Source organism: Apostichopus japonicus, chromosome 16 (genome assembly GCF_037975245.1).
Source record: "Apostichopus japonicus isolate 1M-3 chromosome 16, ASM3797524v1, whole genome shotgun sequence".
Classification (NCBI taxonomy): domain Eukaryota; kingdom Metazoa; phylum Echinodermata; class Holothuroidea; order Aspidochirotida; family Stichopodidae; genus Apostichopus; species Apostichopus japonicus.
In genome coordinates, this window is record NC_092576.1 from 19,711,923 (window position 1) to 19,735,927 (window position 24,005).

Below are 24,005 nucleotides of genomic sequence, written 5' to 3' on the forward strand. Positions count from 1 at the left end.
GTTATTGCAATAGAAATCGAGCAAACAGTTTTGAGCCAAAAATTGCATTTCTTGTATGCAAATGAAATTTGCGGAAAATGTGAATTTGACACATTTTCTCTGTAATAAATCTGGCCACTCAGCCCTAATAGATCCTTAATGCACAGTAATGCACAAATCACTTGTTTGCCTTTATAACTATAAAAGAATAACTAATTTGAGTTTGGCTGGTTTATTTGTTAATGGTGAACATTTCAAATCTTATTTCAAAGATTCCAGACAGGCTAAGACACCTAACTCACCTTTACGAGAGTGAAGAAGAAAGTGAAGAAGAAAGTGAAGAAGAAAGTGAAGAGGAAAGTAGTGGATTCGAATCTCCAGGCCCACAGACCTCATCTGACGACACTAGTAGTTCCTCGGATTCCATGCCATCTACATCCAAAGTTCTAAAAGTAACATCTACCAAATTTAGCACAGCCCCCACCTCCAAGAGAATGTGGGACAGAGTACATTGCTGTCTGTACTGTGAAAAGGTTGTCCCTAAGATTGCGCGCCATCTGCAAACCCACCATGCAGGAGAGGCCTTAGTGGTCAAAGCTCTTCTGTTGCCCAAAAAATCATCGGCTCGTAATGCAGTTTTTGAAGATATTAGAAAGAAGGGGGACTATGCATACAATTCCAAAGTTATAAAGGAAGGGATGGGGGAATTATTGGTATATAAGCGGCCAAAAGTGGGGACCATGGGACCAGCAGATTATTTACCATGTCCTCATTGCCATGGGTATTTTGTCAAAACTGCTTTGTGGCGACATGAGAGCAACTGCACAGCTAAAAAGACCAGTGAATCACCCAAGCTGTCAAACTGTCAAATGGCTGGAGGTGCTCTTCTCCCAACTAAGGAACCTTGCAGTTCCAAACTTCAAACTATTCTAGCTAGTATGAGGTCAGATGGGATAGTTCTGACAATAAGGGGGGATGAGTGGATTTGCAAGTATGGAGAGCACCATGTAGATGATGGTCATAATGAAATGACTTGCCGGAATATTGTGTCAGAAAAGATGAGACGCATTGCCGGGCTTCTTTTAGAAGCTAAGAAAATATGTCCCAATGTGGAGTCTGCAAAGGACTTGATTGATCCATCAAACTTCACAAAAGTTGTTCAGGCGGTCAGAGTTTGTTCTGGGTTCAATGCCAGCACACAAGCCTTTGCTTCACCTTCTCTTGCGAATAAGCTTGGACAAAGCTTGGCAGTGCTAGCTGAGCTTGTCATTAGTGATGCCATTGAAACTGGAAACACTGAGTATGAATACAAAGCAGAACAGTTCCTTAAACTGAAGAGTTTCAAATGGAAGAAGAACATTTCTTCCAAAGTGTATAAGCAGCAGTGTAAACAGACATGGGAGAAGCCCAAAAAGATCCCATTAACTGCTGATACAGTTAAACTTAATCAGCTGATTTTGAACAAAACAAAAGAAACAAAACAAAAGATAGAATCAGATGGTGTCACAACCTCCCTCTGGAGAGAGCTAGCCTCCCTAACACTAAGTAATGTCATAACATTCAACAGACGCCGGCCTGGGGAAACACAGTTCCTCAACTTGGACTGGTATCAAACCCACATCACCAAGGCTGATGAGTTTCACGATGAAATATACCAATCACTGCCTTTGCCCCAGAAACTAGCCTTGAAAAGGCTGACATTAATAATGACTCGAGGGAAGAAGGGCCGTGGTGTGCCAATCATGCTCACAGAGGATATGGTTGAGTCTTTGACCATACTGAATGAGAACCGGGAGGCTGCAGGGGTTTCTGGAGAGAATCCTTACGTTTTTGCCTGCCCAAGTGACGAATCAGTGCAGCCTCTAAGAGGCCATCAATGTTTGAAGCAACATGCCAAACAATGTGGTGCTAAGCATCCTAGCAGGCTTACGGCAACAAATCTCAGGAAACACTTAGCCACAGTGTCACAAATCCTTAACCTGTCCTCATCAGAACTGGAGCAATTGGCCAACCATTTGGGCCATGACGTCAATGTTCATCGACAGTATTATCGCCTTCCCCAGGATATTATTTTCCTGGCCAAAATCAGTAAGTTGCTACTGAAGGCTGAGGAAGGCAGCATCCACGATCTGAAAGGTCAGTCACTGGATGACTGTCAGATCCAAGGAGATCAGGTCCTGTCCGACATAGAGATAGATAGTGATTGTGATGGGAGTGATGACAGTGGTGATGACTGTGTGCCAAAAAAAGCCACAAAAAAACCTAAAAAAGAACCCAAAAAAAGGGTGAAAGTTGTGAAAAAGAAATGGAGTGAGACCGAAGAGAGTGCTATCATGAGTGATCCTCATCTGCAAAAAGCTCTCAAAACAATGCATCCGCCCAACACTGATGAGTGTCTCCAAGCAAAATCTAAACATCAGTGTCTCCAAAACAGGTCTGTCAGCCAAATAAAATCCAAAGTTTGGAACATAATTCAGAGGGAAAAAAAAGGAATAAATCGGGCTGAACACTAAATGCAGGCTATGGTCCTCTTAGTACGTCATTCACTATGTCTGTCTGTTACGCCGCTTAACATCCGAAGGACCATGCCACTCTGTCACCCTATCATGTCATTTCAGCTTGAAACCCCCCCCCCCCCAACTTGAACATGCCTAGTTGGATCAAGTTTATACTTTGTATGCATGTTCCCCATGATGGGCAATTCCACTATATGCTTCACATTACATTTTAGTCATTTTCACATAAATATTTCAACCATGCATTTTATGTTTCCATCATCATAGTGTTGGAATATGTTGGCATAAGGCATAAAATGGTAACAACAAATAATCATTGTATCACATACATCTGTTTAATTGGCACAAAATACAGCATGACCCACGTTACATGAAAAGGACTAACAAGCATTTTTTCTATACATGACAGAAAATAATCAATAACAAAGGTGGTTTAATTTATGTGTGCAATATTGGGATACATTGGAAGCAATTTTAGGTGATATGTAAATAAAATATTGATAAGTGTGACTCGTGCTATTGTGAGTCACGTTACATGTTTTTTTAACAGTTCTATAGGGCACAATCTGCGATATTTTTATGCGCTTTACAATCTATCCCCTGGTCATCATTGACTTGTTAGACCTTCCTGCACACAGACATGTTCCCTCACACAATCTCTTTACTTCTCATGAACTTCTTCAGGTAAAACAGATAAAAAGTAACACTAACCTTGTATTGTTTGGTAACCTGCAGATTGTAGTTAAACCTTAGAATACAGTTATTAACAATGTTAATCATGGACAGCCCATACTGTCTGATACTGAACTGTTTGTCTGCTATCTACAGGTCCACAATGGACTGTTCAGTTATTGGTGTTTCCGCTTTCTCACTAGCGTATGTATTTGATAATATATCTCATCTGGGGAGTTAGGCCACTTCCAGTGTTTCCCAGCTGGGACCATAACAGAAACCTGGTAATCATCACCAAAGATCACTTGACTTCTCCTGGATAGACCATACCCCCGTACTCAACAGCCCACCAGTCTCCCACAGAAATGCTGATGGCATTTTCTTCCAAACACTCAGAAGTTGCATCTTTAGTCAAAGTGAAATGCACAGCTTTATAATAAACGTGCTTCATGTGATGTACACCACCAATAAACCTTTTGGAAACCTCAATCATAGCAAGTGTCACATTCATTGAACCAAAGTGAAAGGCTAGGTGGATCACACAGGAAAGCCTGTGGTAGATCATGTGTGTATGTTGGTGCAGAAGGGTCAGGTTAAGGCAAAGTGTGTATTTCAGTCAGTGTTTCAAACCAAACAAGTCAGGAGTATTCTTATCAGGGTAAATCATTACTCAGGCCTGTTATAGGCCTACAGTTTATGAATATACATATTTACAGGAGAACTTGTCTAACTTTGGTTAGAAGAATTAACCCCACAGTGCGTCAAACGTTGTATACTCGTTTTCAAACAAAGGAGGGCACCCATAGCTCTAATGTGTGCAAATTCATGTGATGATGACTGTAGTCATCCAGTGCCTACTTGCTTAAAAACGGGCCGCAACACCCAGTGGCGTGTGAACTAGGAACTAAGTTCCGTGTTCAATCAATTTCTGAATGGGTTTAAAGCTTTGTTTCAACAAATTGCTTCGTTTTTTTTTGTGTATGCTAGATTATGGAATTCATCTTTAATATGTATGTATGCTAGATTATGGAATTCATCTTTAATATGTGCAGCTCTCAACAAACATCACTAATACAGCTTAAGGTGACATCACACTATAATTTGGAATATTTTATTTTTTTGTATACAAGCAATGGATTGATCAATTACAATGATTCATTTTTAGAAAATTGCATAAATTTCTGAAAATGTATGTACATTGAGATGTTTATAATAAAATTGTTGACAATATAATCAAATTGGAAGCCAACTGAAATGGACAACTTCAAATTAAAACCTATTGTAATTTTGCAATAAATTGATCAATTTTAATCTTTTCTAAAAAATGCCAATTTCTTTAAACACATGATATTATAATTATTGACAGTATAAAATTGAATGCAATCAAATTGGAATTTGAATGAAGTTAGCTCTGAACTGAACAAAGTGCAAGTAATGCAATGAACTAAGATACAGGTCATGAATTGTTGGTATTCTTGTTAATTAATATAACATATTAATTCCATACTAGTTTGTTTATTGTTTGAAAAACTATTTGTAACAGCGAAGTGCAATTAATGCAATGAACTAAAATACAGGTTAAAGATTATGCTTTGTTCATGCTCAGTGATTAACCTTCATTACATACATGCAGAAGCAAGCCTAACCTTACCAACAAATTTGATATTTGTTCTGATTAATTTGTTAAAAAAATAAAAATGTAACTTTAAGTGATTTGTTTGAGAAGTTGGAGTTGGAGTAAATTCAAGTGGTTGGAGAAGAGAGTTGTAGTTTGAAAGATCAGGTTATTTTACTTTATTGAATATTGTACCATTATTCTTGTTCAAACCAGTTTTACAAAGTTTATTCAATATATTCTAGAAAACATAGAAACAAGATTTTCACTTATTTTTGTCTATTGTCGAGGAAGCAAGAGTGTGCAAGCATGCAAAATGTTACAGTATATCAAAAAGTCTGCATTCATCTTAGCTGTGTAAAAATCTTTGCTTGTAATGAAATGCTTTTAATCTATTAATTTACAAACTTCAAATTTACATGCTTTCAAGGTTCAAACTTCACCAAATTTCATTAAATTTAATTGAATTCCATCATGTAAACAGTATTACTTCCTATTCAACACACTGATCCTCTTTTTATTGTTGAATAAATAATGATCCAGTTGTGACACTATGGATGCATGAATTCTAGGTCAAATGTCATATTTTCAAGTCATTTTGTGGTAAATGAATATTTCTGTTCATACATGATTCACAAGAATCAGTGCAGCAACAGAGTGAATAAAATAAAAATCACCACAAATAATGTGCAATTAAGAAGTCAATCAGTCTAAGATTGAGATAATCTAAATTTGTATGCAGTTAGTGATCGAATGAGCATACATTTCCAGGAACACACCTCTCCCATATCTTTTCTATTGATTTTCATCAGGATTGTCATGAAAACAAGGGGATAAGTGCATCAGTCTGGATCCATCTAAATTTTTCTGGTACACATCAAAAGTCCTTTGTCATTATTAATCATTCAACATAGTGGTGATATAGTATCATGTGGTTCACTAGCTGTTTAAATTATCGTAGTGCAAATAGAAAACAATACTTATGTACCGATGTCTGTAATATAATATAGTATAGTTCATTATCAGCGAGCCATAAATGGGTCCAGACTTTGACTGACCGAACTAGGGACTAGTGAACAACACCCATATTCTCGGGAGCTACAGTATGTTCAAATCTGCAGAGAAATAAGTTATTCTGGTCAGTTCAATTGTTGTAATATATGTGCATGAGTTAGAGTTAACTATCTGAAAAACATTGTCCCTGGAAACTTGACTAAAAAATTGCCAGTTTCAAGATTGTGATTCTAGGGAAATTTCAGGGGCGCCAACATTTTTGGGGAGGGTTGCATGGAACACCATCCATAATTGTATCAGTATTTTTTGTCCTGGGGGCAGGGGCGTGGCTAATTATAAATCTTGAGCAGTCCAATAATTTCATGGGGGAGGGCGGTCACCTACTAAAGTTAAGCAGAGCACCACAATCGGTTGGCACGCAGCGTAGTGACGAAATGACACTTTCCAGACCTTGCAGATCTCATGAAGAAAATATTTTGACTTTTAGTTTATATAGTTTGATAACTATATCAATTGGTAATGTTCAGGTTTGCCCTTCCACTCATGCGCATAATCTTGGTGCAGTGGCATAGGAAGGTACTTTTGAGTGGGGGGGGGGGGGCTGAAGACTGATGGCTGGCCTGGGGGAGGGGTCTAAGGGGAGGGGGTGTCCCCCTCCCCTTTGGATTTTTTTTGCATTTCCAGGGGGCCTCAGATGCAATTTGGTGCAATATAGCACACTTCAACCCACCCACTCCATTTTGTATATAATTTTGCATTTTCACCTGGCCTTAGATGCAATTTGGTGCTCCAAATGAGATTTTTTTCTCATTTGGAAATGAAAAAGGGGTTTTCTGACGTGCGAAGCGGGGGGGGCGGAATGATACTTCCGCCCCTCCACATTTTTCACTGGGGGGGGGGGCTGGCGCCCCCCCCCAGCCCCCCCGGTTCCTACGCCCTTGTCTTGGTGTAATTTTGATTCCAATATGTCTATGAAACTCCACATTTCCAAATTAACAAGTTCTGCTGCATTTCATCTCAGAGGCATCTACAAATTACGAAAATATTTAAATGATAAGGCAACTGAACAAAGTGTACGTTCTTTTATCACTTCAAGGTTGGATATGGGCAATTCCTTACTTCTCAGTCTTCCACAAGAACAGATTCATAGACTCCAAATAATCCAGAACTCAGCTGCGCGTATTGTAACTCATTCTCATATAATCGTATTATTATTATGTTAACTATAGGTGGGGTATTCAAACATCTGATTCCCGTCTGGATTTATGTTGGGTGGGACTGCACTTTTCTGTAAAGCGGTACGGAAGGACGCATATTTGGCTATTGGCTATAAGGCGTGATTTCAATCCCCCCCCCCCTCAGGCTTGGTGGCGAAAGTTCCGACTGATTCCAAACTGGCGGTTATTTGCTAGAACGTGAACAATTCTAATGATGCTGCCGAATACTAATACACACGTGCCCAGAGCGTGCGAAAAATTTTGGCCACTGTGAAACATGTTTTACCTTAATATGATGTTGGAATTGAATACAGTTTAAGAATAATCAACGGGTACAAAAAAGGTCATTCCTTAGTCCCTTCTATTTTCTCTCCTTCATGCACTTTTTAAAATCCCCATACATCCCCATACATTTACCTCAGATTGAACCCTGAATATTATATACTATACTAATGAGTTATTTATTCAAAATGCTATTAGATGTTGCTTTTCCCCGAAAATGACATTTACAATGAGTCAAAAAGAGGGGTTTCTCCCTGAATGTAAGGGTAAATGCAGCCTTTTAGAGGGTTTTCCACAGTATGTTAAAGGAGCAATGAGGTTTTTAACTCAATTGACTTATTGTAACTTAGTCATTTCAGGGATTGACACCAAATTTGTGACATGTCATGACCGAGAGACATACAGTTTTTAAAACATACCTTCACCTCAATCATAAATCAGTTGGGGAAATCCCTCTTTCTGACTCAGTGTAATGACCATTGACTCACTGCAATGGGGTTTCAATCTCATTGCCCCCATATACTTATTGTAGACAAACACATCAATATTAATGAGGTTGCATTTTACCATTACAAGCAGGAACACATTGAATATTTAATAGGTTATGACCAAGAGGCATATTGAAAATCAATTTGAGGCCCAAGGTTCAAATCAGTGTTGATACCAAGTTTGACAGCAGGTCAAGGGTCATTTTTTAGAAAAATGTCACAATACAGCATTTTGAAATGCAAATATATCCACAATATTGGGTTATATTCACTCAAATTCTAGTATTCCAGAAGACCTCAATAGGGTGAAAAAAGTGATGCAACTTGAAGTCAAAGGTTATTGTATTTTTCATGTACATTGCTCCTCAAAATGACTGAAAATTGATTTAAAGTGATTTACAAATGAGTATATCTCAAAAATGAACATGTCAATTTACAATTAGAGGCCAAATTTACAATCTATTACAAAATTATAGGCATTTGCAGACATTGGGATGTTTCGTTGTCTTTTTGGTAAATTGGATGATTTCACATGGAATGACCCACAAATGCTCTGGATGCCTGGTCTATCATTTGAAAATATTAAATTTTAACTTCTGCCACAAAAATATTTTTGTATTTTGTGCCAGAGATATGGGTGTTTATTACTATACATTTTCCCATCAAAAGGCTCTTCATAAATATGATATGGCATACAATGAATGAAGTACTCACATACCAACACTTGTGGGACAGTTTCTATCCATTAGGCAAAGAAAGTGAAAATACTCTTGTGGGACGGGAGGGCGCTATTGCACTCATTTAGTTTCACTCTTTCACACAACTTGAACAAAAGTACATACATTTGTGGAAAAATATTTTTTTCGTGATTTTTTTTAGAATTTGTCATTTTGTAATTTTTTTAGCCAAAGAGCTATTGTGGGACGTCCCACAACCGTATGATACACAGAATATGTCCCACAACGGTATGGAAGTATGTTCCCGGCTGTCCCACAACGGTATGGACTGCAAGTGCACACATACACACGCACACACACACATACGCCAACCTGACTGCATAGGTTCCTTTTGCTAAAGCAAGGAACCAAAAATGAAAAAGAATTGGGTTGGCCTCCTGTCTGGACCTTGGCCCAGCAGAAAAGGTTGGGTACACTTCAGGGGCTTCTCCTTAACAAATTGGCCAACGTTGGTGCACACAGCCTACCTGAAACGACAAAGTTATTTCAAATCATTATTACCCAGTTAAAAATGTGTGGTTATGGATATAATGGACAGATTTTTTTAGTTTATAATTCTGTGGTACACTTTAGTTGACAAAATAACGTCTTTACATCACTATCAATTTTGTCTATTAAAAACTATCCAACAGTTGAAGCAGGAAGGGTAATAACCTTTACACCAAACACAACAAATGGTCCTTACCTTTGGTACTGCACTAACAGAACAATACAGTGTGTGTAGTCATATATAACGCTCTTAGGATATTCCCTTTTAGGGCTTAGAAGTTCAATCAATCTTTTGGCATAAGTTTCTCTCTCTGCTGCATAGGACCATTAACATCCCTGTTGTAAGCAATCATTCAGATTTTCCAACACAGTTGATAGATTAATTCTATTTTCTGTCCATATTAATTTTGTATTCCCTTGTGAATTAAATAGTGAAAGGGGATACATCTTTGTTGTATAATTAACTGGTAAAGGGCAACGTTATAATTATTGATATTCCTTTCAGACCCTGACTGGTTTTCTACATTATTACTCATTGCTGTCTGTACTATGAATGAAGAAGTTACTCAACATCACAGATAGTACCCATTTTAAAGTAGATGAATCTTGTGTTTGCTTTGGAGGGTGTTTCATTTGCTATGTCCATACACTGTGTATAGGCATTTGTAACTCTTCGGATATTCGCTTTTAAGGGGTTAGAAGGTCATGCAATCTTTTGGCATAAGTTTCTTTCTCAGCTGCGTAGGACCATAAACATACCTGAATTGTTTGTACTGTAAATGCTATTTAACCTTAATGCCATGTAGGCTAGTATTTTTCTCCCGTATATTGAGGTTAAATTGATATAGACCTAGTGAACTTTGTAAAGAGGGACATACATATATATTATTAGCTATTGCTATTCATGATAGTTATGATTGAACATTGCAATTGTTTGTCGTCCGAAGTTGATTGTTTCTACTATTATTTTGTAATTTTCTTTCAGGAAATTTCCCCTTATTCCGAATTTTCCACCTGTGAATAAATGTATCCAAAAACAACCTGGTAATTCTGCTGTCTCTGTTTCAGTTTGTGACGTTACATCTTGATACGTGAAATAACAAAAAATCATAAAGGAAAACGTTCATTAAGAAAAAACAATTCCTGGACCTTAGCTGCATTAACTTCTGGCCCATTACTCATAGGCCTAACATTAGCCTTAAGCATAGGCATTACCTCCGAACACAGGCACTCGTAACGTTATGTAGGCGTGTTTATATACTATACACCTATACATAACGTTACGAGTGCTTGTGCCTCCAAACAACTAGCCAATGTGTTAATGTGTATGGTACCAAGCCTAATGTTAAATGTTTCCGCTACACTGTTAAGCGTAACGTTTAAGAGCCTAGCCAATCGACTGTAGGCAACGACGACCTGCGGCCATGGCAACCTTCTAAATTCTATATAATTTCACGTTCTTTCAACATTTGCTTGTTAACCTTACCTCCAAACAACTGAATACCATCACGTCCAAATCCGCTTTCTTCAAGCCACTGCGAAACTGACATGTTTTAAGATGTAAAACGACACGAACGAGCGAAGGCAAACGAGTAAAAAAAATGGCGTAACTACAAATATTTCTGTATTCGAAGAAACGCGTACTGACTGATTGGTTGATCCTTCACTCCAAAGTAAGAGTGAGCGTTCTTAGCATTTGATTGGCTCATTTGTTCACTCCTTTGTAAACAGTGAATATTAAGTAATTTAGCTTTGAAATACGAAGATTTCTGTTGTCTAATGGAGTGAATTTCCGCTCCTTTGGAGTTAAATTTTTTTCACTCCGTGAGAAGAGTGAAAAGTTCACTCTTTTGTTTTTAGAGTGTAGCGTGCGTCAATAAGCCAGTTCAGAGAACAGTTTATTTGCATTGCGCAATCGAGGTCAACAGGTCAAATAAGAATACTCTCGTTGAGACGAGAGTAGTCTGTTCGCGTAACCATGCTAACTTAATGAGCACCTACAGTAAACATTAAAAATCGCATAACTTAGGTCTAAATTTACTCTTTTTTTTTTTCGCTTCGGGATGGATATTTCTACAACTTTGGAACAGTTTAAACTTTGGAAACTGACAGACTGAAGGAATTTTTAAAGAAACGAAAGTTGAAAATGAGTGGCCGAAAAGAAGAGTTGGTTGCTTTAGCGTATGCTGTCGTTCAGATGAACATTGCTGAAGTTAACATAGCAGATGCGCGAAATGAAAAGGCAGATGACTACGCATCGGTACTTCAGGTTGAAGGAGAGACCCCGTCGATCATTTTTCGGATTTGCCACTTGCATGGGAAGGCGAATTTGCAATGGAAAAATGGCCGCCTTACATGTTCATTGATATTGCGCATTATTTTACCAGTATTGATAACATTGAACTGAAGCAAAGACTGATGACGGACTATAAAGATGGTAAAGTCTTCAGCTATTTAGGCTCGGGGAATTTTTTACAATGCCATTTCTGCCGAGTCAATGTTGTGCTTTCTAAAGGCAGAGTGTACAGTACACCATCGCAGCGTAATACTAATATTCCTTGGAATAACCCCTGGAAATTCCCCCACCCGCTGATTATTTTTTATAATGTTCTTACCAAATAAAATAAATATCTTTTTTTCTGTTTGAACAAATTGAACCCACCCTATAAGTAGTAGGAATATGCCAAGAATAAGACTAAGCTTATTTTAAATCATGCATAAAAATGAAGAGAACTAATATTTCGTAACATGAAAAGCGAACTAAACGATATCAATGCCTCTACTATGCAGGCTCCTCACTGCCAGAAAAAAATGTTTTTTTTTTTCCCCTGGAACATAAATCCAACTAAGTCGGATTTCCCGCCGCGGAACGCATTGTGGGGGGGGGGTGCCCCCATCAGATGCTAAAGCTTTTTGAAAATTGAAGACCCAAATGACGTGATTTGGTGGTCCATTTTTACAGTGATTGCCAGTGTACTACACATACATGTGTTAAACCATGTTACGGTAGCACATAAGTCGTTTTGGTGCAACATGAATCCCGGTATCGTAACTACAACCGGTATTTTCCTCAACTTTCATCTATGGTTCAAAGCATTTAGTGACGAGACTGTCAATGTCATAAATTCAATAGGCATAGCCTAGGCTACAGTATGTACACCCTAACACGCACGGTTATAAAAAATATAAAAAATAACACGCTATATTAGAACCTTTGTTTTTTAACATACACTTCCATAAGAAAAGCACAAACCGTGGAAAAAAGCAACACACACCATCCTTCATTCATACTCGACGTAAGATATTAGATTATCACGTTCGCACATGGATTAAACTAGTAATCCGTACACAAAAAGAAATTGGGAGTTTCCCACTATTCCATGATATTGGAACAGGGCAACCCCTTCAAGTTCAAAAGTTCACAATGAAAAGTGTTTAACTACCAGCACTTCACCACGTGTTTGGAACTTCAGACAATAAGAATGTATCATAGGGGCTACGTAAACACGGGATTATAAACTACATACATAGGAATAGTACAGATTTATTTCTATCGTTAATCGGCTATCGTTTATTCCAGAAAATATACTTTCAATACGTACAATATCAATCTTTCGTACAAAAAATCTAAAAAATTAAAAAAGTGGCAAAGTCCCGTAACATGCTGAGCCCAAGTAACGTTCGATATTTGGTGTAGCCTAGGCCACGTAGTACACATAGGCCTATATTGACCCGCAGATAGTGACTGACGGTAAATCGGTAATAATAGAGTTTAATGTGCTAATTTAATGGTTCACCTATGATATTTTATTGTCGGACACGTCTTATTTCTTATCATTTTTCCCATTCTTTCTTCCTCCCTCTTCATGTTTTTGCTGTCTGTATTTTATTTTATTTATATCTCTGCTCCAAAATTTCCCGCGAGTAACGAAGATTTTTTTTTTTTATCTCTGCTCCAAAATTTCCCGCGAGTGAATGAAAATTTCCCGGGAACGGGGTTCCCGTGTTACATACTTTTTCCTTTATACACGTTTTAGGTCGTAAACTCACCGAAATATGCACTTGAATTAAATTCCGAATGTCGCAGTAACCCATTCTTAGTGCGATTATCGTTATGAAAAGCTGTCATTGTTTACGTTTTCCGAGACCTGATTCCAAGTGAGAATCGGGCATGCGCACTCGTAACTCTGAACACGCTTATTATGAAGCCTTTACTATACTGATTCCGTGCAGTGGCGGCGGAACCGGGGGGGCTTGGGGGCTCACCCCCCCAATGAAAAAGTTGAGGGGGCAAATGCATGATAAGCCCCCCCCCCCCAATATTTACCAAGGCTCCGAAACGTGCATCTGCCCATTTTTCAATGCATACTTGTCGATCTGTCCGATGCACACGTATACTATATAGGAGTAATAATTTTAATAAATGCTGGGGGACCCTCGGCCCGTCCCCTGGCTATAGACCACATTGTCACCCCAACCGCGTTTCCACGCCCCGTGAAAAGTGGAAGCAGTGAGTGTGAGTACCGGTATGCGCAACACAACTTCGTCTTAGGCCATTGACTTGCCTCATTTCAGCCAGTTCTCCAACATCGATGGTGTATCCACTGAAGGATATATCAGTGCTTGGTTGATAAAAAATTGTTGGCAACTGCACATGGTTTTGGAATTACCCATTTGTTGACATTAAGAAATGCTTTCTGTTTTTTCTTATGACATTTATTTAATTATTGCATTTAATTGCAAGTAGCAATTTACTACACTCAAAAACGTCTTTGCGAGTACACTACGAGTAATATAGCTTCTCTCTTAAAACACCATCGAGTATACAAATTACAATATTTTTACAGAATTGTACCTGCAATCTGAGAAATTGCAGGCCTGAGACCCATATTTTAGGGCTAGGTATTCGCAGCATAAAACACTCGGGAAGTGCCGTTTCCGGCCATCTGGGGATTTGAAAAACCCAAAAATTTTCTTGTACGCTCCGCGCCAACCGATGGTGGCGCTCCGCTTAGATAGTCTCCACACATTAGCCCCCCCCCACCCAATAATTTTCCCGTTCCGCCGCCCCTGATTGCACGGTAATTTGTCAGCCTTATCGAAACAAAAGTTGGCTATGAAATTCAGAATAAACTCACCTCAGACTTCACTTCTTATGGACCTTGATATTATAACAAAATTTGGTCTTCGAAAAGGTGCAAATATCCACGACAATCAGAATATCCTGCAGTCTGTTACAGAATATCACAATACCTAGCCGGCAGTGGTATTAGCATACATCTGTAGTTGACCAATTGCCTGCATAGATACACCACACATTTTCTGTGTCACATAATCAAACAATCAAAACAGATCTAATCAGTTGGGAGTCTGACCCCGTGACCTCGAAGAATGATCAACGATCACGCATATCATTAAATTTGAATTTGCCCGCATTTTACGTAAAGTCGGTCCTACGTTTCACTCACAGAATTTACAGACATTGATAGTTTACAACTTACCGGAACCTCACAGAATGGATTAAAAGTAATTCCAATGTATGGTAGGGCAAAGAAACCCGAGAAAAAATCAACGAAAACCTATGAAACAACGATTGCAATCCAACTTCGTCCTCACACATGTATTCCTAACTGACACAAAATAGGTCAAAACGAACCAACGAAAGAGAGTTACAGCAAAAAAGTTCTCCCATTTGTGGATCTTGTACTCTCCTACATGATGCTGTAAAGATTAGGTGAAATGGTTGTCTAAGACGGCCAGTCACAAAACGATTACCTCGACTCGGCGATTTTGTTGCTGTCGCCGCCATTTTGAAATTAGGTAGACTTTCGCCAAGCCGTTTGCATGCTATGGGCTACTACCGACAAGACTTCACTCAAATCGTTTTCAATGTAGTGGAACCCATTCCTTTAGTGTACGGTCTATTAGGAATGTTAGGTTTTGTGGCGTAATTTAAGTTGTGCTAAGGTTTGGAAGAAATTTTGTCCCAAATTCTAATATATGATTAGGTAAAATGTAAAATTACTGAGAGCTGCGTATGGGAGGGGTAAGAGAGACAAAATGGGGAGGGGGCAAGGGAGATGATGTTTCCTTTCTAGCTTAATTAATGGTGGTAACTATTAAGGTAACACAAATTTTCCCCGAGTCTGTTGTCAAAACTGAAGGGGTCATACCACATGTCGAATATACAAAGCTAACATGGCCTAGGCCAAACCTTATTTCTAGTTGTTTTCTAAGGAACTTCCAACAATTCCGAATGATTTATACCTACAATACCAAATGATTTATACTTACCCACTTACCATAATTCCACAGTAGCCCTTACTCAGTGAGATTCTGCAAAGCTGGGTACTCATCTGTTGCTTATATTCATCAATAAATATCAGTTAACAGTTTTCCAGTCAATACCAATCCTTGTTTGGTTCATGTATCACACTACATAACCACTTGTCAATATTGGAGTTAAGTACTGTGGCTTGGGTAGGGGTGTGTTGTTTAGGGGACGGGTGTGGTGTTTTTAGGGGTTTTGGGGGAGGGAATGTGGTGCTTAGCAGATTTGGGGAAGGGTTTTGAGTTTCCCAGCTTTGGGATGGGTGTGGTGTTCACCAGCTTTGGGAAGAGTTAGGGTATTTTGGAGGGATGAGGTGGTTTTGCCACATATGGGGACTTTAATTAAAAGTGGACTTTCAGTACACAGGACGTGTTTAGATACATTATGTTCTATGGATACTCTGACCAAATATTTTGAGTAGGGCTGTTTTTTTCTTCTTTTGCACATGCATAGAAGAACATTAGTCAACAGTGGAAATAGAGTTGCCTGGTCTTTTATTGATTTTATAACTGTAACAATAAGGCACTTTAAGCAACAGAAAAAAGAAAACAAAAACATTTGGTGTGACACTCTCCATGAAAGAACATGTTTTAATGTCCTGTGAAAATATGGGCATGAAATATAAATTACTTCGATCACTTCAAAGTGAAATACTTTGTTCAAATGGAAGGAATAGCTTAACAAAATTTGAATACTTCTTGAAATGAAACACACTTCATACTGTGAAGACTTCATACAATAATATTGTCTGAAAAAAAATCACACACAATGTCAAGTGCAAGGGGTATTTCAAGGTGGCATAGTGAAGGCATGACATAGCAACAACAGTTCAGGTGGCAGGATGGATAGTTTTGTAACTTTGAAATGGTGAGATATACCTGTGACATATAGCATAAGATATAGCATAAGATTAAAATTAAACGACAAATATATAAAAGTAAAAGGTAAGAGTAGAAACTAGAAAGTAAATAAATAAGTCCAAACTTGACATATAACTTTAACAACCTGGTCTTCTTCAGAAATAGGAGCACCAATAGCAGCCCAACGATCCATAATTCCTTTCGTATAATTCAAATTATTTCCAACTGACTTGCCCTCTGCCATTTCAGTTCTGAGGTACTTTTTCTTGAGCTGAATTTTGTTGGTTAGAGAATCCTTTTCGAACAGAGTACGCAAGGCATCCTAAGCATCACTTGGTTTGTCACTTGTTGTAATAATTCCAGCTGACTAGATGCTATTGCAAGCACAATGGTGAAAAATGCCAGTTGTGTCTTTTTCAAGTTTGCACTCTTCTACTTCTCACATACAGTAACCCCCAACTTTCCTGAGCCATCCTCATAGCCCACAGGCCTTTTGCAAGAAACAAATGTCTCATCTGGAAATTCCATGTCAGCCAGCTCGAGCCATCCATTTTGTTAATTGTCCACGTCATATCTTCTGTTGTTCCAGCCATATTGGTCAGTTGTCACGACTAAATTAACCAATTTAAGTACCGACATTTCCCAAGAAATGGTTCCAAAATCAGCACATAAATTCCAAACAACAATCTATTCTACACAGTTAACTTCCAGTGTATGTGTCTGGGCCAATAACCTGTTCGAGTTAGCTAGAGAATAAGCATGAGACTGCTGAGTATATTACAGCCTGTTGCTGCACACAACTTGTTCTTTCTATAAGAGTATAACAGAAACTGAGGAAAAATGTAAATTACATATATATAGAAAACAAAATTGCTTAAAGGTAGCACACTAATAATACAACCTGATTAAACAAACAATAGTTTGGAGCAGAGTTGTAACAACAGGCACTTAACTGATCCACAGGCTGCATTCCTTCTTACTACGGGTACATATAACAGAGCTAGGAACTTAAAGATATATAGTATTAAATAGAATGTGAGACTACATTTATTAACAGATTTCTATAAATTAACTCTTACATGAAGACTTCAGATATGAGGATAATAAACATGAGGATGTAATAAACTCTGGAAGTTCTCTGGGCTAATACTTAATACCAGTGGAACTGCATTTTGCAATGTTAGTCATTATACATAACAAAACAAATTAAATAGTGAATGAAACTTTTCTCCTTTTTGGGAATAACTTTTTTTTGGTCATATATACATGGGAAAGCACCTAGAGAAATCTGTGTGTGACACACACACACATAGGGAAGACTGTACGTGAATGACTAACTAAGTACTTCTACTACTGTACCTATCATAGAAAACAACTTAACAATAAAAAGATCGTAAACTCTCGTTAACAGCAAAACATGTTGTCACAAAATGATCCCTGATATTGTTTTAAGTCACCTGGAATTATAAGTAGCTATGTACAACTACATGGCTCTATGAGGTGCAATTGTTCTCAAGTACCAACAGTAGGTCTAACTGTAATAGCAATAAGTATAAAGTGTAAGCAGTATAAAGCAAGCTAGTTTTATTTCTGTGTTACATATCTTGCTCTACCTAACTACATATTAAGCATAGGGAATTGGGCCTAGACTTAAGTCATGGATCTAATAACGGTCTTGAACACTTGTAACAAAGTGACACTGAAATGGATCCCGATCCCAGGATGGAGGAAATTTTCACCCAATCCAGCTTTAATAAAACTCATAATAAGCCATGATCTTAACTTATACATAGTACAAAGGCAGTCTACTAGTACTACTAATAATTTTTGTATAATAATAATACTAAATTGTATCTTATGCAGTCCAAATCTTTTCAAGAACAGGCCCCTTAGAATTATTACACAAGGACAAGAAGGCGTAGGCTAAGAACTAAAGGTTATAAGCCTTAGTCCGTTATTAAAATTGGACTAAACTATGCAGGTATTCTAGTATTACTAAAACTAGGCTAGGGCCTACCTGTAGTAAAAACTTGTCGTAGTATATTACTTTAGTAAATACAAAAGTACTAGGCCTATAGGCCAGCCTAGGCTTGTACTAGTACAGTAATATTACTGTCCGCTATGCACTCGAATTTTTAAATTTTAACTATTTAGTAGCCATAAGTAGTACCGTGACTTATCAACTCCCTGATTTTTCCATATTAACGCAAAAAATGAAGGGAATCTATGCCGAATAGAAAGATTACGAAAAATACGAGACGTTGCAAATCTAGCACTAGCTACATCATAGTCGACATATAGCGCTAGGCTGCACGTTATAGGATACGGTGCTTTCGTGTATATGTGTATTATGTACGTTAGGACACATGTATTAGGGGCAACCAAAACCACATAGGAGCACCATTTTCGTTGACCAAAAAATCACATTTTTCGGGGGAGTTACAACTTTTCTGAAAAATATGAGTAAGATTCAAGCTTATATATTACAAAAATGCTATTTTTACGGTTAAAAGTTGTCTAAGACGCGAAAGTCACATAACGATAGACGTCGACTCGATTTGACTTACCTTTATGTTTTTGCGTTGGTCGTCGATAAGAAAATGCACTGTTCTATTGGTAAAATCTTCGTTTCTTTCCGGAAATGATCGTATTTGAGTCTCTAAAGTATCCTTTATCGAGCTACGATACTCGTAAACCCGAATGACATTGGGATGTTTGCGAATTTTACCGATTACAATCATACATGGAAGTAGCGAACCGAAGTCCGTAGAACCGGATTTGCGCGAAACAATTACTTCCGGGTCAAGTAGCTGTGCTCGAAAATTTGCTAGTAACGGTCATATATTGAGGTCAGACTTCCAACTGTAATGATTAACGATTTCCTGGATAGACGACATGCCTTGGACGCGTGTGTACGGAAGCGTAGATAGTCCATCGGGCATCTAAAAAGTAGAACGATAGTGACAGAAAAAAAATCTCTCATTTTCATATATAATGTAGTTTATATGTTACCAAGCAACATATTTTTTAATTTTCCAAATAGCACACCGGAAAGTTATAAACAAGGGAATTGAAACATCGTTTTTTCGTCTACGTAATTTATGAATTTGCAAACACTGCAACGACCTTGAACAGCCCTTAGGTCGGTGAATGAATCACTGTCGTGATCTTTCCTGTTGTGCACTGTTCACCACGTGTTTACACGTTTTTCTTTTTACGAAATTTGCGGGGATTTCGCAACGATTTCCCAATATCTGAAGAGGTAACTCGTAAGTTGACCCAAAGTAATGTAAATCGCAAGATCACCTTTTTTTCTTTTTCTTTCTTTTTTTTTTCTTTTTTTTTGGGGGGGTGGCGGGGGGTTTATACAGAGTGATGTATGAATTAGACCATGGGATGATAGGCAAAATAATGCTTAGATTTTGAATTCTGTGCATATGTTGTGGGCAGGAGCTGAATTTTGGCAAGCAAGTACTTTCGAAGGTGCTGAATTCGAAAAATGTGTTGTTTTTCTCTTAACATGCTCAATCACAAGTTAATTGATTATTTAAAGGAGAACCCTACATGAATAGTTGAATTTATAGGCAGGAGCTGAAATTGGGCAATAGAGTACTTTTGAAGTGGCTCATTTTGAATAAGTGATTTTTTTTTTCTCTGAACTTGCACAATGAAAGTTAATGAGCTCTCTAATTGGTTAATTAAAGGAGTACTCCCTATTAAAAATTGAATTTATAGGCAGGAGCTGAAAATTGGCAGGTAAGTACTTTTGAAGGGGCAGATTTTGAAAAAGGGTGTTACTTCCCCCAAAACTTGCTCAATCAAAGGTTAATTAGCTCCCCAATAAATTAAAGAGGAACCCCACGTGAAAAATTAAATTTGCCGACAGGGGCTAAAATTTGGCAACTGAGTATTTTTGAAGGTGCTGATTTTGGAAGAAGTTGTTTTTCTCTGAACTTGCTCGATGAAAGGTTAAGTAGCTTCTCAAATAATTAAGGGGGCACCCCACATAAAAAAAAAATGACTATTTGAGGAAACAACACATTTAGAGTCTTGAGACGGAGGATTTCCTGGCCTTTAATAAGGCGGGCTGTTACGATTAACACTTTGAATGATGGTTCAAATTTGCTTTCCTTTTAAGCTGTTGACTTCTTTTCAGTGACACCACGTGTAAAGTTACGATAACATTTGTTATGGTATCGGACTTCAAGTACTGAGGAGTTCCCTTCATTACCGCAATCAGACTCAATATCAGCATCTGTGTGAAAAATTAAGTAAGGTGTCCATTAGAACCAGATACCATATAGCTCACCACTTCCAACCAGAAATGACTGGAAGAACAAACTCTCCCAACTTCAACTCCTCATAGGATGCTATGGGACTTAATTAATGATTGTGTTGACAGGACTTTACCTCTAGGCCTATGTTTAACTTTCCTAGCATCTGAGTATCTTTAGCCGAGGAATAATTACCAGCCTAAGCTACATGATGATTAAAACCTAAGAATAAACCACCCCACTATGGACCATATGTACCCAAATAGGCCAACAACCACTTTCAGAAATTGTGAAATCAAACATATGTTCAACTAGGCAAAAGGTTGGGGCTATGACGCAAGCCCCCTCCCCACCCCCACTCATGGTAGCTCCTTGGTTTTAAGATCTTTGTGATGTATTGAAGTCAGCATTTTGAAGTAATTTACTCCGTGTGGGCTAGTTTTGATCATTTTTTCCCCTGGGTGAAAAACTATATGAATGTTATGGTATCCTAAAACCGTATGATCTCAACCGTGGAAAATATCAATATTTCTTTTTACTCCGAAGGGTTGTGTAAATGGGCGTGAGCCTAAACTCTCCCAGTTCCTTGTGGTCAGGGGTTGCCTAAACCAAATTATTTTGTCAGACACCTTTCAGGGGGGAGTGGCACCTGGTTTGTGCATGGTAAATTTGTAGGGGGCATATTGCCCACCCTCATTTGCAACAATACTGCTACTGTGCAGTGTATAGCAGTGTATGGAGGAAACAATTATTCCTTCATTAAAATTAAATTGGTCATTTGTCAGATCAGATCATCCATATATATCTGGATCCCACAAATATAACAACTGATCACCACCCTACACTGTCGCTGGTTTATTAAGCAGAACAATATGCTCATTCGGGCCCTACTCGAAGGACTAGTAAACTATAGAAATATACGCTCATCGGCCAGGTGCCGTCAGAATATGCGCCATGCAGACTTCAAAACATAGCATACAATTTTACCAAGCTAGACTTAGCTTGCTGACGTTTTCGGCTCATTTTTTTTTAATGCATGCCTATCTGGCGGCTCATTTTTTTTTAATGCATGCCTATCTGGCTAAACCCTAACTTAATACACACAACCAGTGGAATAATTAAGAATAAAATTCTACCAAATATATGAGACAACATTATCAAAGGGGCAAAACTCCAAAATACTCCAACAACAAACCATTACTGCGACTTTACAGGGGGCAGAGTCGCATTAACCTATATAAAATAGTACATCATCTCATCACATTGACTGCACCCTCCACCAAAAAATACATTTCGATAACTTAATTTTTAAGTTCATCAAGCTACCTAGGCCCTTATATTATTGATGAGTCATTCTCATGAAGTTCAACTGCAACTCCGAACTTTTTTTTAACATTTTTTTTTTTTAACCATGGTACACAATATGACTTTACATTTCTTCAATTCGACTTGGCCCTGTATTCGATTTGAAAAAACTTTATTATTAATTTAGTCAGACATCACAAAACACCACTGTCACTCTGTCCTCCACTAAAAATACAATGAAAAGTTCAGCATTTTTCCATCATGAACAGTGATCGGCTAAGTATTACCCACCCCCATTGTTTCCCAGCAAGATAAAAGGGCACTGCTTCACTAGCTGTGACTCAGCCCTTCACTGCAAATATGCAGTCAACATGGAGTTACTCTCACTTAACCACTGGGGCTAGTTAGGCCTAGCCTAGGCTTCAAGTTTTGAGTACCATAGCATAGTTCTACCCTATGCTCTAGGCTAGCATAGGGGTCGTACAAAATCCCTAATTTTATACATGGGTCTACTTACCTTCATCTGTCTGCAATTTTCTTCTCTTGCTTTCTGCTGTCTGTAACCTTCGTACGTTACAAAATTTCTGGTAACACTCACGGTGATAACCAGAACCGGGTATAACATTAGGCTCCGTTTGTGTTAGGCTCAGGCCAAACTGTTGTGTAGTTCGCCTGGCAATTTCACCCTCGAAACAGTCTATGTTTAGCCACCGACTTTGGCATTCTATGAATTTTGACCAGCTCTTAATTTTGAAAGGTGTCAAACTCTAATTGGTAGTAGTTACGACGTGCATACAGCAAAATTTAGGAGACAATTCGTTCTCCGCGTTTGGCGTAGCTGCCATGGTGACTAACACATATAGGCCTACTGCGCTATGCTATATAAGGGTTGTAAATAAAATGTTACTACATGAGAGCTTCGCTGTGATTGGATTGTCGTTATTCTTACATGGCACCTGATTAGACAATATAATGTTGCTAATAATTATACATTTTATCATATTTAATCCGTTTGAGCAGATTTTACTCGAAACAACATTCAGTTTCTTGTAACATTTTTAAAACAATATATTTTAATGTATTGTTGTCGTCCTGCCCTGAAATATTCACAAAACAAGAAGATAATCCACATCATCCCATGGTCTAAATGTACTCACTTACCAGTCAAACTGGCACAATAACAATAGTGATGATAGTCTCAAACGTAGTTTAGCATAACATCCGAAAGAAGTTCTAAACAAAGTAGATTCGCCTGTATGCACTAGGCCTACTGTTAAACATAAACGTTCCTTGTTCCGTGCGTCATTAAATCCAACAGAAAGGTTTCACTGAGCGTGAAATACAACCGCATTTGAACCCAATCGAGTAGTTAGTCTAGCTCGAAAAATTTTCTCACTACATGCAATGCCTATTGCATTTATTCACATGCATGCCACGTGGTTTGGGCTTCAGGAGGAATCGTATTCTAGCCCAACTTCACGTAAGTCCACAAACGTTACTTTCACACTGTGCAAACATAAGTGACAGTGTGCGCTACCGTAAGTAATACTTACACGATGTTCTGTTTCGCTCGAGTATACATAAGAGACTAGGAAACATTTGGGTAATTAAGGAAATATGACTTTTCACTTTTTCTCCAAGTAAAAGCTGAAAAATGAAAGATGTACGAGTGAATTCAACCCTTTTACGTTGAAATGTGGTCTGTTAACCAAGGCCTGGTTTTTGCATTGTATAAGTACATGAAAAATATGACATTTGAAATATGTTGCGTATTTTCTCATTTATTTGCATGTAACATTTCTTATTTGTAAAATTCTGTAAATATACATTTATTCAGAAATGCAGGATACATAGCCATTTACATGGAATAATTTTACACAACAGTGTTACCTTGTTTATTCATAGTAAAACGAGCAGACATAAACATTTTATCTCTATTCTGGTGGATTAGATGTCTTAAAAGAGTTTGCTGTTACAGATACTAACAAATTAAGCAATTTAGCCATAACATTCACTGAATTTTGAATAAACCATCACTTACTAACAAAAGCAAAGATTTTTATCAATCAAGTTGACAAAATATAGCAAAAATTTAATATATGATTATTTTTGGTATGATTTTCCCAAAGCGAACATAAAATACAAGTATTTGTTGATAAATAGTCATTTTGGGGCAAAATGGATATATTGTACAATTTTTTTTGTATCTTTGGGGCGTTCCAATAC

General features: G+C 37.9%; 2 protein-coding genes and 1 long non-coding RNA gene across 8 annotated transcripts in view; 1 reads left to right on the plus strand and 2 right to left on the minus strand.

Annotated features, from left to right (window-relative positions):
• The window catches only part of LOC139982764 (uncharacterized), a 29,654-nt gene extending 24,612 nt beyond the window's left edge, over positions 1-5,042 (plus strand). For both annotated transcript variants that reach the window (XM_071995845.1, XM_071995846.1), the window contains one exon: positions 252-5,042. In XM_071995845.1, coding sequence (XP_071851946.1) covers positions 252-2,492 — 2,241 coding nt within the window. In that variant the 3' untranslated portion in view covers positions 2,493-5,042. The remainder of the gene's footprint in view (positions 1-251) is intronic.
• The window catches only part of LOC139982765 (uncharacterized), a 117,251-nt gene extending 102,928 nt beyond the window's left edge, over positions 1-14,323 (minus strand). For 4 of the 5 annotated variants that reach the window (XM_071995851.1, XM_071995850.1, XM_071995847.1 and 1 more), the window contains exon 1: positions 14,148-14,323. The gene's annotated coding sequence lies outside the window, so the exon portion shown is untranslated. The remainder of the gene's footprint in view (positions 1-14,147) is intronic. The other variant, XM_071995849.1, reaches the window with a different exon arrangement.
• Positions 14,324-15,817: 1,494 nt separating this feature from the next.
• LOC139982768 (uncharacterized) lies at positions 15,818-19,070 on the minus strand. The gene is made up of 2 exons (XR_011798335.1): positions 18,768-19,070; positions 15,818-17,030 (listed from the first exon to the last, which is right to left on the minus strand). It is a non-coding gene; the product is annotated as an uncharacterized lncRNA (long non-coding RNA).
• Between the last annotated feature and the right edge of the window lie 4,935 nt (positions 19,071-24,005).